Raw genomic sequence first — 13,578 nt, 5'->3', positions numbered from 1 at the left:
TTTCTTATATTTCAGTGATGGGAACATCAGATCACTTTACGTTCCCAATTTGCTGATGGGAACATCAGACCATTTGGGAAGGCATCGGACGAGGGAGTGGGGAATGGTGGGAATGACGAGGGGACAAGAGGAGGGGGTAATGGTGGGGAAGGACGAGGGAACGGTGAAGTTTCGAATGGTGGGGACGAGGGGATGGGGGAATGGAGAATGGTGGGGAGGACAAAGGGACAGGAGAGTGGGGCATGGTGGGAAGGAAGAGGGGATGGTGGAGTGGGGAATGGTGGGGAAGACGAGGAGACGGGTGTGGGGGGAATGGTGGGAGGACTGGGGGACAGGGGAAGGTTGCTGTGGCTCAGCAACGCGTGGCCGGGTACTACTAGTAACCAATAAGGTCAGCAATACTCACCACAATAACCAATAAGGTCAGCAATACTCACCACAATAACCAATAAGGTCAGCAATACTCAACACAATAACCAATAAGGTCAGCAATACTCAACACAATAACAAATAAAGTCAGCAATACACACCACAATAACCAATAAAATCAGCAATACTCAACACAATAACAAATAAAGTCAGCAATACTCACCACAATAACCAATAAAGTCAGCAATACTCACCACAATAACCAATAAAGTCAGTAATACTCACCACAATAACCAATAAAGTCAGTAATACTCACCACAATAACCAATAAAGTCAGCACTACTCACCACAATAACAAATAAAGTCAGTAATACTCATCATAATAACCATTAAAGTCATTAATACTCACCACAATAAAGTCACTAATACTCACCACAATAAAGTCACTAATACTCACCACAATAAAGTCACTAATACTCCCCACAATAAAGTCATTAATACTCACCACAATATAGTCACTAATACTCAACACAATAAAGTCACTAATACTCACCACAATAAAGTCACTAATACTCAACACAATAAAGTCACTAATACTCACCACAATAAAGTCACTAATACTCAACACAATAACCATTAAAGTCATAAATACCACCACAATAAAGTCACTAATACTCACCACAATAAAGTCACTAATACTCAACACAATAACCATTAAAGTCACTAATACTCACCACAATAAAGTCACTAATACCCATAGTCACAATAACCAGTTTTATAAGCAAAATGAAATTCAGAGAAGTTTAGTCCGTCAAGGAAGAAGGTCATTGAGAACATAATCAAATAGTGTGAATAGTGGAGTGGGAATTCTTTGGAAAGCGAACACGAACAAGTGCTTAGTACGGAATGTCCCGTGTTTGGGAGCGAAGGGCTGTAAGAGATGTATGGTAGAGCGTCATACATTATCACGTCCCTTGTATAATGATGACCAAAACTTACCATAAGTTTCTTTGTAGCTTTCAGCAGTTACAGAGGTTACAGGGGTAAGGTGTTTACCACAGTGGTAAGTAAGTGAACAGGTCTCATTGACAGCTGTTGAAAGGTCAGTTTCAATCTCGTATATCCTGCAAATATGATAACTATACAAGGTTAAATTATTTAAACATTTATTAATCTTTTAAAGTATTGCATATTTTACAGGGCTAGAAACATGATATTCGTAATCTCTCTTAACATTTTATTTGTCAATTTTCACTCAGAAGTTCATAAATCAATTATCTTGAGCCTGCGACAGGCTGGTGTGATAAGGGCTGGTGACCATGAACTGGGCGGCTAGAGTAAGGACTCTCAGGCCATGGTTAATGAGGAAGGAACCATCAAATGGAGTGCATAGATCCTCCCAGACAACAACTTACTGAAGTCTTTGGAGACCTATTCACCTACCTCCTGCATGGCCTCCAGGATGGCCTCCAGGTCTCTCAAGTCTGCCCAGAAGTCTGACCTGCCACTGTTTCCACTTAACACTGAAAAGCATTTAGGGCCAAGAACCTCACACGCTATACCAGTATATGCCCTCTCTGGCCTACACCAGTGCCCAACCTCAGCCCACCCCCGCCTGCCCTCTCTGGCCTACACCAGTGCCCACCCTCAGCCCACCCCCGCCTGCCCTCTCTGGCCTACACCAGTGCCCACCCTCAGCCCACCCCCGCCTGCCCACCCTGGCCTACACCAGTGCCCACCCTCAGTCACCCTCGGCTGCCCTCAGGGACCCTACACCTGTGCCCACCCTCGGGTGCCCTCAGGGACCCTACACCTGTGCCCACCCTCGGGTGCCCTCAGGGACCCTACACCAGTGCCCACCCTCGGGTGCCCTCAGGGACCCTACACCAGTGCCCCCCCCTCGGGTGCCCTCAGGGACCCTACACCAGTGCCCACCCTCGGGTGCCCTCAGGGACCCTACACCAGTGCCTCCTCCTCGGGTGCCCTCAGGGACCCTACACCAGTGCCCACCCTCGGGTGCCCTCAGGGACCCTACACCAGTGCCCCCCCCCCTCGGGTGCCCTCAGGGACCCTACACCAGTGCCCACCCTCGGGTGCCCTCAGGGACTCTACACCAGTGCTCCCCCCTCGGGTGCCCTCAGGGACCCTACACCAGTGCCTCCCTCCCCTCGGGTGCCCTCAGGGAACCTACGCCAGTGCCTCCCCCTCGGCTGCCCTCAGGGACCCTACACCAGTCCCCCCCCCCACCCTCGGCTGCCCTCAGGGACCCTACACCTGGGCCCACCCTCGGGTGCCCTCAGGGACCCTACACCAGTGCCTCCCTCCCCTCGGGTGCCCTCAGGGACCCTACACCAGTGCCTCCCTCCCCTCGGGTGCCCTCAGGGACCCTACGCCAGTGCCTCCCCCTCGGCTGCCCTCAGGGACCCTACACCAGTGCCCCCCCCCACCCTCGGCTGCCCTCAGGGACCCTACACCTGGGCCCACCCTCGGGTGCCCTCAGGGACCCTACGCCAGTGCCTCCCCCTCGGGTGCCCTCAGGGACCCTACACCAGTGCCCCCCCTCGGGTGCCCTCAGGGACCCTACACCACTGCCTCCCCCTCGGCTGCCCTCAGGGACCCTACACCAGTGCCCACCCTCGGGTGCCCTCAGGGATCTTACCCCAGTGCCTTCCCCTCGGGTGCCCTCAGGGACCCTACACCAGTGCCCCCCCACCCTCGGCTGCCCTCAGGGACTCTACACCAGTGCCCACCCTCGGTTGCCCTCAGGGACCCTACACCAGTGCCCCCCCACCCTCGGCTGCCCTCAGGGGCCGTACACCAGTGCCCCCCCTCGGCTGCCCTCAGGGACCCTACACCAGTGCCCCCCCTCGGCTGTCCTCAGGGACCCTACACCAGTGCCTCTTCCTCGGGTGCCCTCAGGGACCCTACGCCAGTGCACTAAACATTAACGCTTCTGTAACCTCGGGCGTTTCAGTCTGCAGGAAATCATCTTCGATTTGCAAGATAAGTTAGTGAGGTTAAGTTAGGTTGGGTCAGGTCAGGTTAGGTTAGATGAGATTAAGTTAGAGAAGGTTAGAGTGTGTGCAAGAAAACCTGGCCTTTCCAGCAAGTCCTGTAGTGAAAACTTGGAAACTTGGAAACAATCAAGGGGGGGGGGTTCGAACGGGTGTTGCTCCATGCTGGGTGATCCTTGAGCCTGGCCTCCATACAGGGTAATAATTTGTTGATATCCTCCCTGTAGGTTATCTACGGTGTTGTGATGTGTGGTGTGGAAAGTGTTTATCCTAGTGGGCAGACTCCGCTGCTGTCTGTCTGTCTGTCCATTCTCCTCAGGCCTATTCTGTGACCCACTACCTTGGTCAACCTCTTTTGTGGCACCTTTGTCCAGCCACCACTTCTCTTGCAAGCCTGCACTACTTCCTACTCTTCTCCAAACCTGTCACTCTACAATCATGTTGTTCTCTGCTATACACCTGTCACTCAACACACACTTGTTCTGTGCTACACACCTGTTTTATGCTAGATATGTGTTCTATGCTACACACCTATTACTTTAAACAACTGTTGTGTTATGCTCCACACATGTTATAATGTTCTCCATTGCTCCAGCTCGGCACACCTGTTGAACTATTATCCACACCTGTTGTGATGTGATCTATCACATTTATTTCAGCGGGAAATTCACTTCTTCCCAGTTTTGCTGTGTGGTATCCACACCTGCAGGTCTACAGACGCCCGACCAACCCACACCTGCAGGTCTCCAGACGCCCTACCATCCCACACCTGCAGGTCTCCAGACGCCCTACCAACCCACACCTGCAGGTCTCCAGACGCCCTACCAACCCACACCTGCAGGTCTCCAGACGCCCTACCAACCCACACCTGCAGGTCTCCAGACGCCCTACCATCCCACAAATGCAGGTCTCCTGACTCCCTACCATCCCACACCTGCAGGTCTCCAGACGCCCTACCATCCCACACCTGCAGGTCTCCAGACGCCCTACCATCCCACACCAGCAGGTCTCCAGACGCCCTACCATCCCACACCCGCAGGTCTTCAGACGCCCTACCATCCCACACCTGCAGGTCTCCAGACGCCCTACCATCCCACACCTGCAGGTCTCCAGACGCCCTACCATCCCACACCTGCAGGTCTCCAGACGCCCTACCATCCCACACCTGCAGGTCTCCAGACGCCCTACCAACCCACACCTGCAGGTCTCCAGACGCCCTACCATCCCACACCTGCAGGTCTCCAGACGCCCTACCATCCCACACCTGCAGGTCTCCAGACGCCCTACCATCCCACACCTGCAGGTCTCCAGACGCCCTACCATCCCACACCTGCAGGTCTCCAGACTCTCTACCATCCCACACCTGCAGGTCTCCAGACGCCCTACCATCCCACACCTGCAGGTCTCCAGACTCCCTACCATCCCACACCTGCAGGTCTCCAGACGCCCTACCATCCCACACCAGCAGGTCTCCAGACGCCCTACCATCCCACACCCGCAGGTCTCCAGACGCCCTACCATCCCACACCTGCAGGTCTCCAGACGCCCTACCATCCCACACCTGCAGGTCTCCAGACGCCCTACCATCCCACACCTGCAGGTCTCCAGACGCCCTACCATCCCACACCTGCAGGTCTCCAGACTCCCTACCATCCCACACCTGCAGGTCTCCAGACCCTACCATCCCACACCTGCAGGTCTCCACACCTGCTGTGTTCGACACACGTCTGGCATCATCTCATCTACATAGACATGAATAAACAATTCCTCGAGACGCGGGACTTGCCTTCAGCTGCTGTGATCAGTCTCTTGCCACCTCTGCTGCTCACGCCCTCTCCCACACCTGCCGTGCCCACACCTGCTGTGATGTGTCCACACCTGCTATGAAGTGCCCACACCTGCTGTGCTAGGCTAGGACAGGTGGGGTTAGGTAAAGTCAGTAATTTTTATGATAATTTAAGCAAATTTACCATATCCTATCAAAAATGTGCATTCTTCAACCGCAGAACGTTCTTCGTTCTTGTTGAGTTCTTCACACACCTCTTTGTCATTCTCTGTGTACCTGTCCTCACTCGTTCTAAGTTTCATCACCTGTTCCTTCACTGGTGTTTCCGTTCTGATGTGACAGTGTAGTAGCTTTGGTTCGGTCTTGACTTTATTAGCTATATCATTTTCTTAGTTTTTCTCTCAGCTTCTCTTCTCACACTAACATACTCGTTCTACTGTCTGGTGTTCTGCTATTACGGAAGTTCCTCCACGCCCTTTTGTTCAGTTCCTTTGCTTTCATACATGCCCTATTAAACCACAGATTCTTCTTTTGCTTCTCGTTTTTTTCCTGTCTGGCCGGGATAAACCTATTTACTGCCTCCTGACACTTTTGGGTGACATAGTCCATCATGTCTTGTACAGACTTAGTTGTGAGTTCTGTGTCCCATGGTATATCCCCTAGTAATTTTCTCATCTCATAATTTCCCTTTCGGTACGCCAGCCCTTTGTTTCCCAGTTCTTTTTTGGGGGAGATAATTCTTAGCTCTACCAGGAACTCAAAGATCAATACACTGTCATCACTCATTCCCAAGGGGGCTTCCAACTTAACTTCCCTTATATCCGACTCATTTAGGGTAAATATCAAATCAATCAAAGCTGGTTCATCCTCTCCTCTCATTCTTGTCGTTCTCTTGATGTGTTGACTTAGAAAGTTTCTTGTTGCCACGTACAGCAGCTTAGCTCTCCATGTGTCCGGTCCTCCATGTGGGTCTCTGTTCTCCCAATCTATCTTCCCGTGGTTGAAGTCTTCCATGATTAGTAGTCTGGATCCGTTCCTGCTGGCTACAGAAGCTGCTCTCTCTAATATATTGATGGTGGCCATGTTGCTTCTATCATAATCTTGTCTGGGTCTTCTGTCGTTTGATGGGGAATTATGTATGACTACTACTATAATTTTTTGTCCTCCAATTGTTTTGTACCTGTTATGTAGTCACTGAACTCTTCACAGCCCTGAACAACCATCTCTTCAAAACTCCAACCTTTTCTTATCAGCAAATCTATAACACCTCCTCCTCTTCCTTCTCTCTCTTTCCTCACTACATAGTAGTCCTGTGGAAATACTGCATTTGTTATGGTTTTCGTTAACTTTGTTTCTGTGAGTGCTATTATGTCTGGGTTTTCTTCTAGTGCCCATTCTCCAAGTTCACTTGTTTTATTCGTAATCACGTCTATTTTAATGTACATTGCTTTGAAGCTCACTTTCTTCTGTTCATTCTCTTGTCATTTTCTTGGTGAGCGTTCTGCTGATGGAGGAAGCTGCTGATAGGTGTTAAGATCTGTGAGGTGGTTAACAGGGTCTCAGTGGATTCTGGGGTGGGGGTAGGAGTTCAAGAGAAGGGGGGACAGGTAGGGTATGGGGTAAGGTGGTAGGGGGGACATGGAGGATACGGGGTGAAAGGGAAGGAGGGATAAGAAGGGTATGCGATGAAGGGGGAGGGGGAACATGGTGGGAATGGGGAAGGGGTGACAGGGTCGGAATGGAGTGGGAGAAGGAAGGGAGGGGGGAGTGAGCATTTGTTTGGGGGCAGGGAGGGTGAGGGGTAGGGAGGGTTTCTATGCAGAGGAGGGTGGCAGTGTTGCCCTCCTCTCTTGTGTTGCTGGGATGCTAGTTGTGGGTTCCCCTCTTGTCTCTGGGACTGTTGTGTTTGGGGCTGCGATTTCCTGGTTTACTCCTCTCTCCCTGCACTTCTTCCTTGCCTCTGTCGCCCTGGATCTCTCCTTCGTCCTGTCCCTCTGGAGGAATACTTCTTTGTATTCCTCCACATACTGCAGATGACACTCTTCCTTTCTAGAATAATCTCCTTCGTGGTCTCGTTTGCAAACACTATTTTCACCGGCGGTTTCTGTCCTTGTTGTACCAGCCCAACCTGAAAACCTTCTCAGTGTATTGTTCAGCCCCTTCCATCTTTAACCCCTTTAGTATCACATTTACTGCCTCTCTGTCCTTGATATTCCATTCTTGCCTATTGGATCCTTCCTGTTCTTTGATGCCTACAGCTATCACTGATTTTTTTCTTTCCAGCAGCTAACTTGTACACCTTGCTGCTTCCTGTAAGGTAGCTGCTTGCATGGCTACCTCCATCACTGTGGCCATTGTTTCTCTGCTCTTTCTCAGTATTTCTGCAAATGTTTCAGGTACAGAGGCATTTCCTTCCAATGCAACATTTCCATCTTTCTTTTGGATGATTATCTGATGCTGAGTCTCATTATTTTTCTCTGTGCGAGATTTGATCTTCTTTGCTGCTGTCAGATCACTTTCAGGTTGCTAATTGTATTTTTCATTTCATGCATTTCCTTCCCAAACCTAGGCTAACATATCCTTCATTTGATCACTTTGGCTATTTCCTGTGTCCCTGGTGTATCCTCCTGCCTTTTTAGTGGTCTCCCTGCGTCCCTTTTTTCGTCCCTTTCCCTGATATGTTTTGATAGGGTTAGCCAGGGTGGGGGGGAGAGAGGAAGGGAGAAAGAGAGAGAGAGAAAGAGAGAGAGAGAGAGAGAGAGAGAGAGAGAGAGAGAGAGAGAGAGAGAGAGAGAGAGAGAGAGAGAGAGAGAGAGAGAGAGAGAGAGAGAGAGAGAGAGAGCAAGAGAGAGAGAGAGAGAGCAAGAGAGAGAGAGAGAGAGAGAGAGAGAGAGAGAGAGAGAGAGAGAGAGAGAGAGAGAGAGAGAGAGAGAGAGAGAGAGAGAGAGAGAGAGAGAGAGAGAGAGAGAGCAAGAGAGAGAGAGAGAGAGAGAGAGAGAGAGAGAGCGAGAGAGAGAGAGAGAGAGAGAGAGAGAGAGAGAGAGAGAGAGAGAGAGAGAGAGAGAGAGAGAGAGAGAGAGAGAGAGAGAGAGAGAGAGAGAGAGAGGGAGAGAGAGAGCAAGAGAGAGAGAGAGAGAGAGAGAGAGAGAGAGAGAGAGAGAGAGAGAGAGAGAGAGAGAGAGAGAGAGAGAGAGAGAGAGAGAGAGAGAGAGAGCAAGAGAGAGAGAGAGAGAGAGAGAGAGAGAGAGAGAGAGAGAGAGAGAGAGAGAGAGAGAGAGAGAGAGAGAGAGAGAGAGAGAGAGAGAGAGAGAGAGAGCAAGAGAGAGAGAGCAAGAGAGAGCGGGAGGGTGAGGTAGGGAGAGGGCGAGAGAGAGAGCAAGAGATAGAGGGAGGGTGAGGCAGGGAGAGGGCGAGGGAGGGTGAGAGGGCAAGGGAAGGTGAGAGGGCGAAGTTATGTATGTATGTATTTGTGACTGTTTGTTGAGAAACAAGTTAGCTGATTTGCGTAGCAAGATTAGGATTTTTGAGGTCCAGAAATGATTAACCTTTGAATAAAGTGACTAGCATCCAACTGAGTTGGATGCTAGAATTCAATTCAGATGGTTGAATTGTGGTGCGACTAACCTATGAACACAGGTATTATAGTGCTATCTACAGATATCCCCTGTATTCCATGATATAGATATCACCGATATAGATATCAAATATTCCCTGAAGATAATCCAGTACTGCGATTACAGAGATTGTCATTTGATATATCGTGCTTCCCCGCTGTATTTTTCGTTTAAAACTAGCAGTCTAACTATTATTACGATTACAATTTATACAAATTTATAAATGTATATTCTTGAACCTGTGATCAGGTTAGGTTAGGTTGGGGATGGTTGGTCTAGCAAGATGCAGGTTGATGCCAAGGCATCATTGCATATGACTTCACCCACCTTTAAAAAGTCACACTTCTGAATTAAGAACAAAAGAACATAAGAACAAAGATAACGGTAGCAGGCCTATTGGCCCATACGAGGCAGCTCCTAATGAACAAATCTACAAGGGCCGTGATGAGGATTCGAACCTGCGTCCGGGAGCATCCCAGACGCTGCCTTAAAACTGAGCTACGACATGGTAAAAGAGTTAAGCCGAAGTTCTACTGAACTTATTGGATCCCGCAGCCTCTCCGAGACACAAACCAGGGTTTTACACAACTCCCCCATGCACTAGAGCTATGTCAGTAGGACATAGCCAATAGGAATATATGTAAGTTCAGTAGAACTTCGTCTTCAACTCTTTTACCATGTCGTAGCTCAGTCGATTAAGGCAGCATCTGGGATGCTCCCGGACGCAGGTTCGAATCCTCATCACGGCCCTTGTGGATTTGTTCATTTGATGCATCACGTTATTGTGATTTATGTGTGTAATGAGGTAGCTCCTATTAATAACCACCCAATCCCACTCATATACATGTCCAACCAACGTTTAAAACAATCGAGGGACCCCACCTCCACCACGTTACGCATAATTTGTTCCACAAATCAACAACCCCGTTACCGAACCAGTAATTACCAAAGTCTTACCTAAATCTAAACTTATCCAATTTATACCCATTGCTTCATGTTATGTCTTGTGTTGATACTTTTAATACCCCTATCTGTATTTACTAAAGAGGAACTTAACAATATGCCTTCACCCGAACAAGTCTATGTGGGTGGGGACGAGGACAGGTTGACTAGTTTAGCAGTTACCACGGAGGATGTTCTTAAACAAATAGTAAAACTCAAACCAAACAAATCCCCAGGGCCAGATGAAGTGTTTGCTAGGATGCTTAAAGAATGCAAAGAGGAGCTTTGCGTCCCACTGTCTACCATATTTAATAAATCAATAGAGTCAGGCAGAGTGCCAGAGTTTTGGAAAGTTGCTAATGTGATACCAGTTTTTAAGAAAGGAGATAGATCACTTGCGTCTAACTATCGATCAATTAGCCTAATGTCTATTGTGGGAAAGTTACTCGAATCTATAATTGCAAATAAAATTCGTCTTCATTTTGAAAAAGATAAATTAATAATTGAGTAGCAACATGGTTTTATAAATGGCCGTTCATGTTTAACAAATTTGTTATCTTTTTATTCTAGCATAGTTGAGGCAGTTGATAGTGGTAAGGATTGTTATGTTGCTTACCTTGACTTTAGCAAAGCTTTTGATACAGTGCCACATGAAAGACTGATTAAAAAGATAGAGGCTCATGGTATTGGGGGTGGTATATTAAGCTGGATTAGGGCATGGCTATACCAAAGGAAATAGAGAGTTAGTATAAATGGGGTCAAGTCAGAATGAGAAAATGTTGTAAGTGGAGTGCCTCAAGGGTCTGTCCTGGGCCCTCTGTTGTTTATAATATATATAAATGATTTAGATTCAGGTTTGAGTAGCAACATTTCCAAATTTGCCGGTGATATAAAAATCGGTAGGGAAATTAATACGGAAAAAGACTCACTATCACTTCAAGTTGATCTAAATAGGGTTTTTAAATGGTCAAAGGATTGGAAGATGCAGTTTAATGCTGATAAATGTAAAGTTCTGAGGTTAGGTAATGACAATAGAGTTACGAGATACGAGCTAGATGGTGTTGAGATTGCAAAATCGGATTTCGAAAGGGATCTGGGAGTTGTGATTAGTAAGAATTTAAAACAAAAGGATCAATGCATAATTGTTCGTAATAAGGCAAATAGGACACTGGGATTTATTAATCGAAGCGTTAGTAACAAGACACCTGGTGTGGTTCTTCAGATATATCCAGCTCTGGTTAGGCCCTATTTAGATTATGCAGTTCAGTTTTGGTTGTCGTACTATAGAATGGATATAAATTCACTTGAACGTGTCCAGCATAGGATGACTAAGTTAATTCCCTAAATTAGAAATCTTTCAAATGAAGAAAGATTAACAAAGCCCAAGTTGCATTCATTGGCAAGGCGAAGAGTTAGGGCTGACATGATAGAGGTTTACAAGTGGGTGAATGGACATAACAAAGGGGGAAATTAATAGTGTATTAAAAGTATCAACACAAGATAGAACACGAAACAATGGGTATAAATTGGATAAGTTTAGATTTAGGAAAGACTTGGGTAAATTCTGGTTCAGTAACAGGGTTGTTAATTTGTGGAACCAATTGCCGCGAAACGTGGTGGAGGTGGTGTCCCCCGATTGTTTCAAGCGTAGGTTGGACATGTATAAGAGTGGGATTGGGAGGTTATAAATAGCAGCTGCCTCGTATAGGCTAATAGGGCCTTCTGCAGTTACCTTTGTTCTTATGTTCTTAAATTCGATCATACCTAGAAAATGAACTTTGAATAATAGGGAACAGTATGGAAATGGCTTAAAGGAAAATAGGCTTGATGTGGAAAGGTGACTGCACCTGTGCTGGTTGCTGGGGTAACGTGACATAGTACAGAAAATGAGGATATGAAATGAGGTTCGATACGTAATCAGAGAAATAACGGGGCAGGAGTGGGAGCGGAGCTCCCTCAGGGCAACACCAACATCAACACCCGGGTCATAACGTATCCCTCCATAGAAGCAAAAGGGATCCAATGTCGCCCAGTTTACCCTACTTACACCCACAAACACACACAACACCAACAAACACACTACACCCACAAACACACACTATACCAACAAACACACACAACACCAACAAACACACTACACCAAGAAAAACACACTATACCAACAAACACACACAATACCAACAAACACTCAACACCAACAAACACTCAACACCAACAAACACTCAACACCAACAAATACACTACACCAACAAACACACTACACCAATAAACACACTACACCAACAAACACACTACACCAATAAACACACTACACCAACAAACACACTACACCAACAAACACTCAACACCAACAAACACACTACACCAACAAACACACTACACAAATAAACACACACTATACCAACAAACACACACAATACCAACAAACACTCAACACCAACAAACACTCAACACCAACAAACACTCAACACCAACAAACACACTACACCAACAAACACACTACACCAATAAACACACTACACCAACAAACACACTACACCAATAAACACACTACACCAACAAACACACTACACCAACAAACACTCAACACCAACAAACACACTACACCAACAAACACACTACACCAATAAACACACTACACCAACAAACACTCAACACCAACAAACACACTACACCAACAAACACACTACACCAATAAACACACTACACCAACAAACACTCAACACCAACAAACACACTAAACCAACAAACACACTACACCAACAAACACACTACACCAATAAACACACTACACCAACAAACACTCAACACCAACAAACACACTACACCAACAAACACACACTACACCAACAAACACACTACACCAACAAACACACAGCACCAACAAACACACACAACACCAATAAACACACTGCACCAACAAACACACTACACAAACAAACACACAACACCAACAAACACACAACACCAACAAACACTCTACACCAACAAACACTCTATACCAACAAACACACTACACCAACAAACGCCCTACACCCACAAACATGCAACACCAACAAACACTACACCAACAAACACTCTACACCAACAAACACACTACACCCACAAACATAAAACACCAACAAACACTCTACATCAACAAACACTCTACATCAACAAACACTCTACACCAACAAAGACACAAAACCAATAAACACTCTACACCAACAAACACTCTACACCAACAAACACTCTACACCAACAAACACTCAACACCAACAAACACACTACACCAACGAACACAAAACCAACAAACACACTACACCAACAAATACATTACACCAACAAACACTCTACACTAACAAACACATTACACCAACAAACACATTACACCAACAAACACAACACCAACAAACACACAACACCAACAATCACACTTCACCAACAAACACACACTACACCAGCAAACACTCTTCATCAACAAACACAATACACCAACAAACACACACTAAACCAGCAAACACACACTACACCAACAAACACCCAAAACCAACAAACACACACTACACCCACAAACACACACTACACCAACAAACACCCTACTTAAACATACTACACGAACAAACACACACAACACGAACAAACACACTGCAACAACAAACAGACACAAGACCAACAAACACCCTAAACCAACAAACACATTACACCCACAAACACACACTGCACCAACAAACACACTGCACCAAGAAACACACAACACCAACAAACACACTACACCAACAAACACACAACACCAATAAACACACAACACCAACAAACACACTACACCAACAAACGCACTACACCCACAAACATACAACACCAACAAACACTA

At 46.8% G+C, this 13,578-nt stretch overlaps 1 protein-coding gene across 1 annotated transcript in view; it reads left to right on the top strand.

Moving 5' to 3' along the window:
- Nucleotides 1-1,831: 1,831 nt before the first annotated feature.
- Nucleotides 1,832-13,578, top strand: part of LOC123750054 (mucin-2-like) — a 72,966-nt gene continuing 61,219 nt past the window's right edge. Inside the window, exons 1-2 of the mRNA XM_069325133.1 lie at nucleotides 1,832-3,181; nucleotides 4,043-5,080. Coding sequence (XP_069181234.1) covers nucleotides 1,832-3,181; nucleotides 4,043-5,080 — 2,388 coding nt within the window. The remainder of the gene's footprint in view (nucleotides 3,182-4,042; nucleotides 5,081-13,578) is intronic.

This window comes from Procambarus clarkii, chromosome 15 (assembly GCF_040958095.1).
Source record: "Procambarus clarkii isolate CNS0578487 chromosome 15, FALCON_Pclarkii_2.0, whole genome shotgun sequence".
NCBI lineage: Eukaryota > Metazoa > Arthropoda > Malacostraca > Decapoda > Cambaridae > Procambarus > Procambarus clarkii.
Note: the sequence above shows the minus strand (reverse complement) of the source record. Positions and strands in the feature narration are given on the sequence as shown.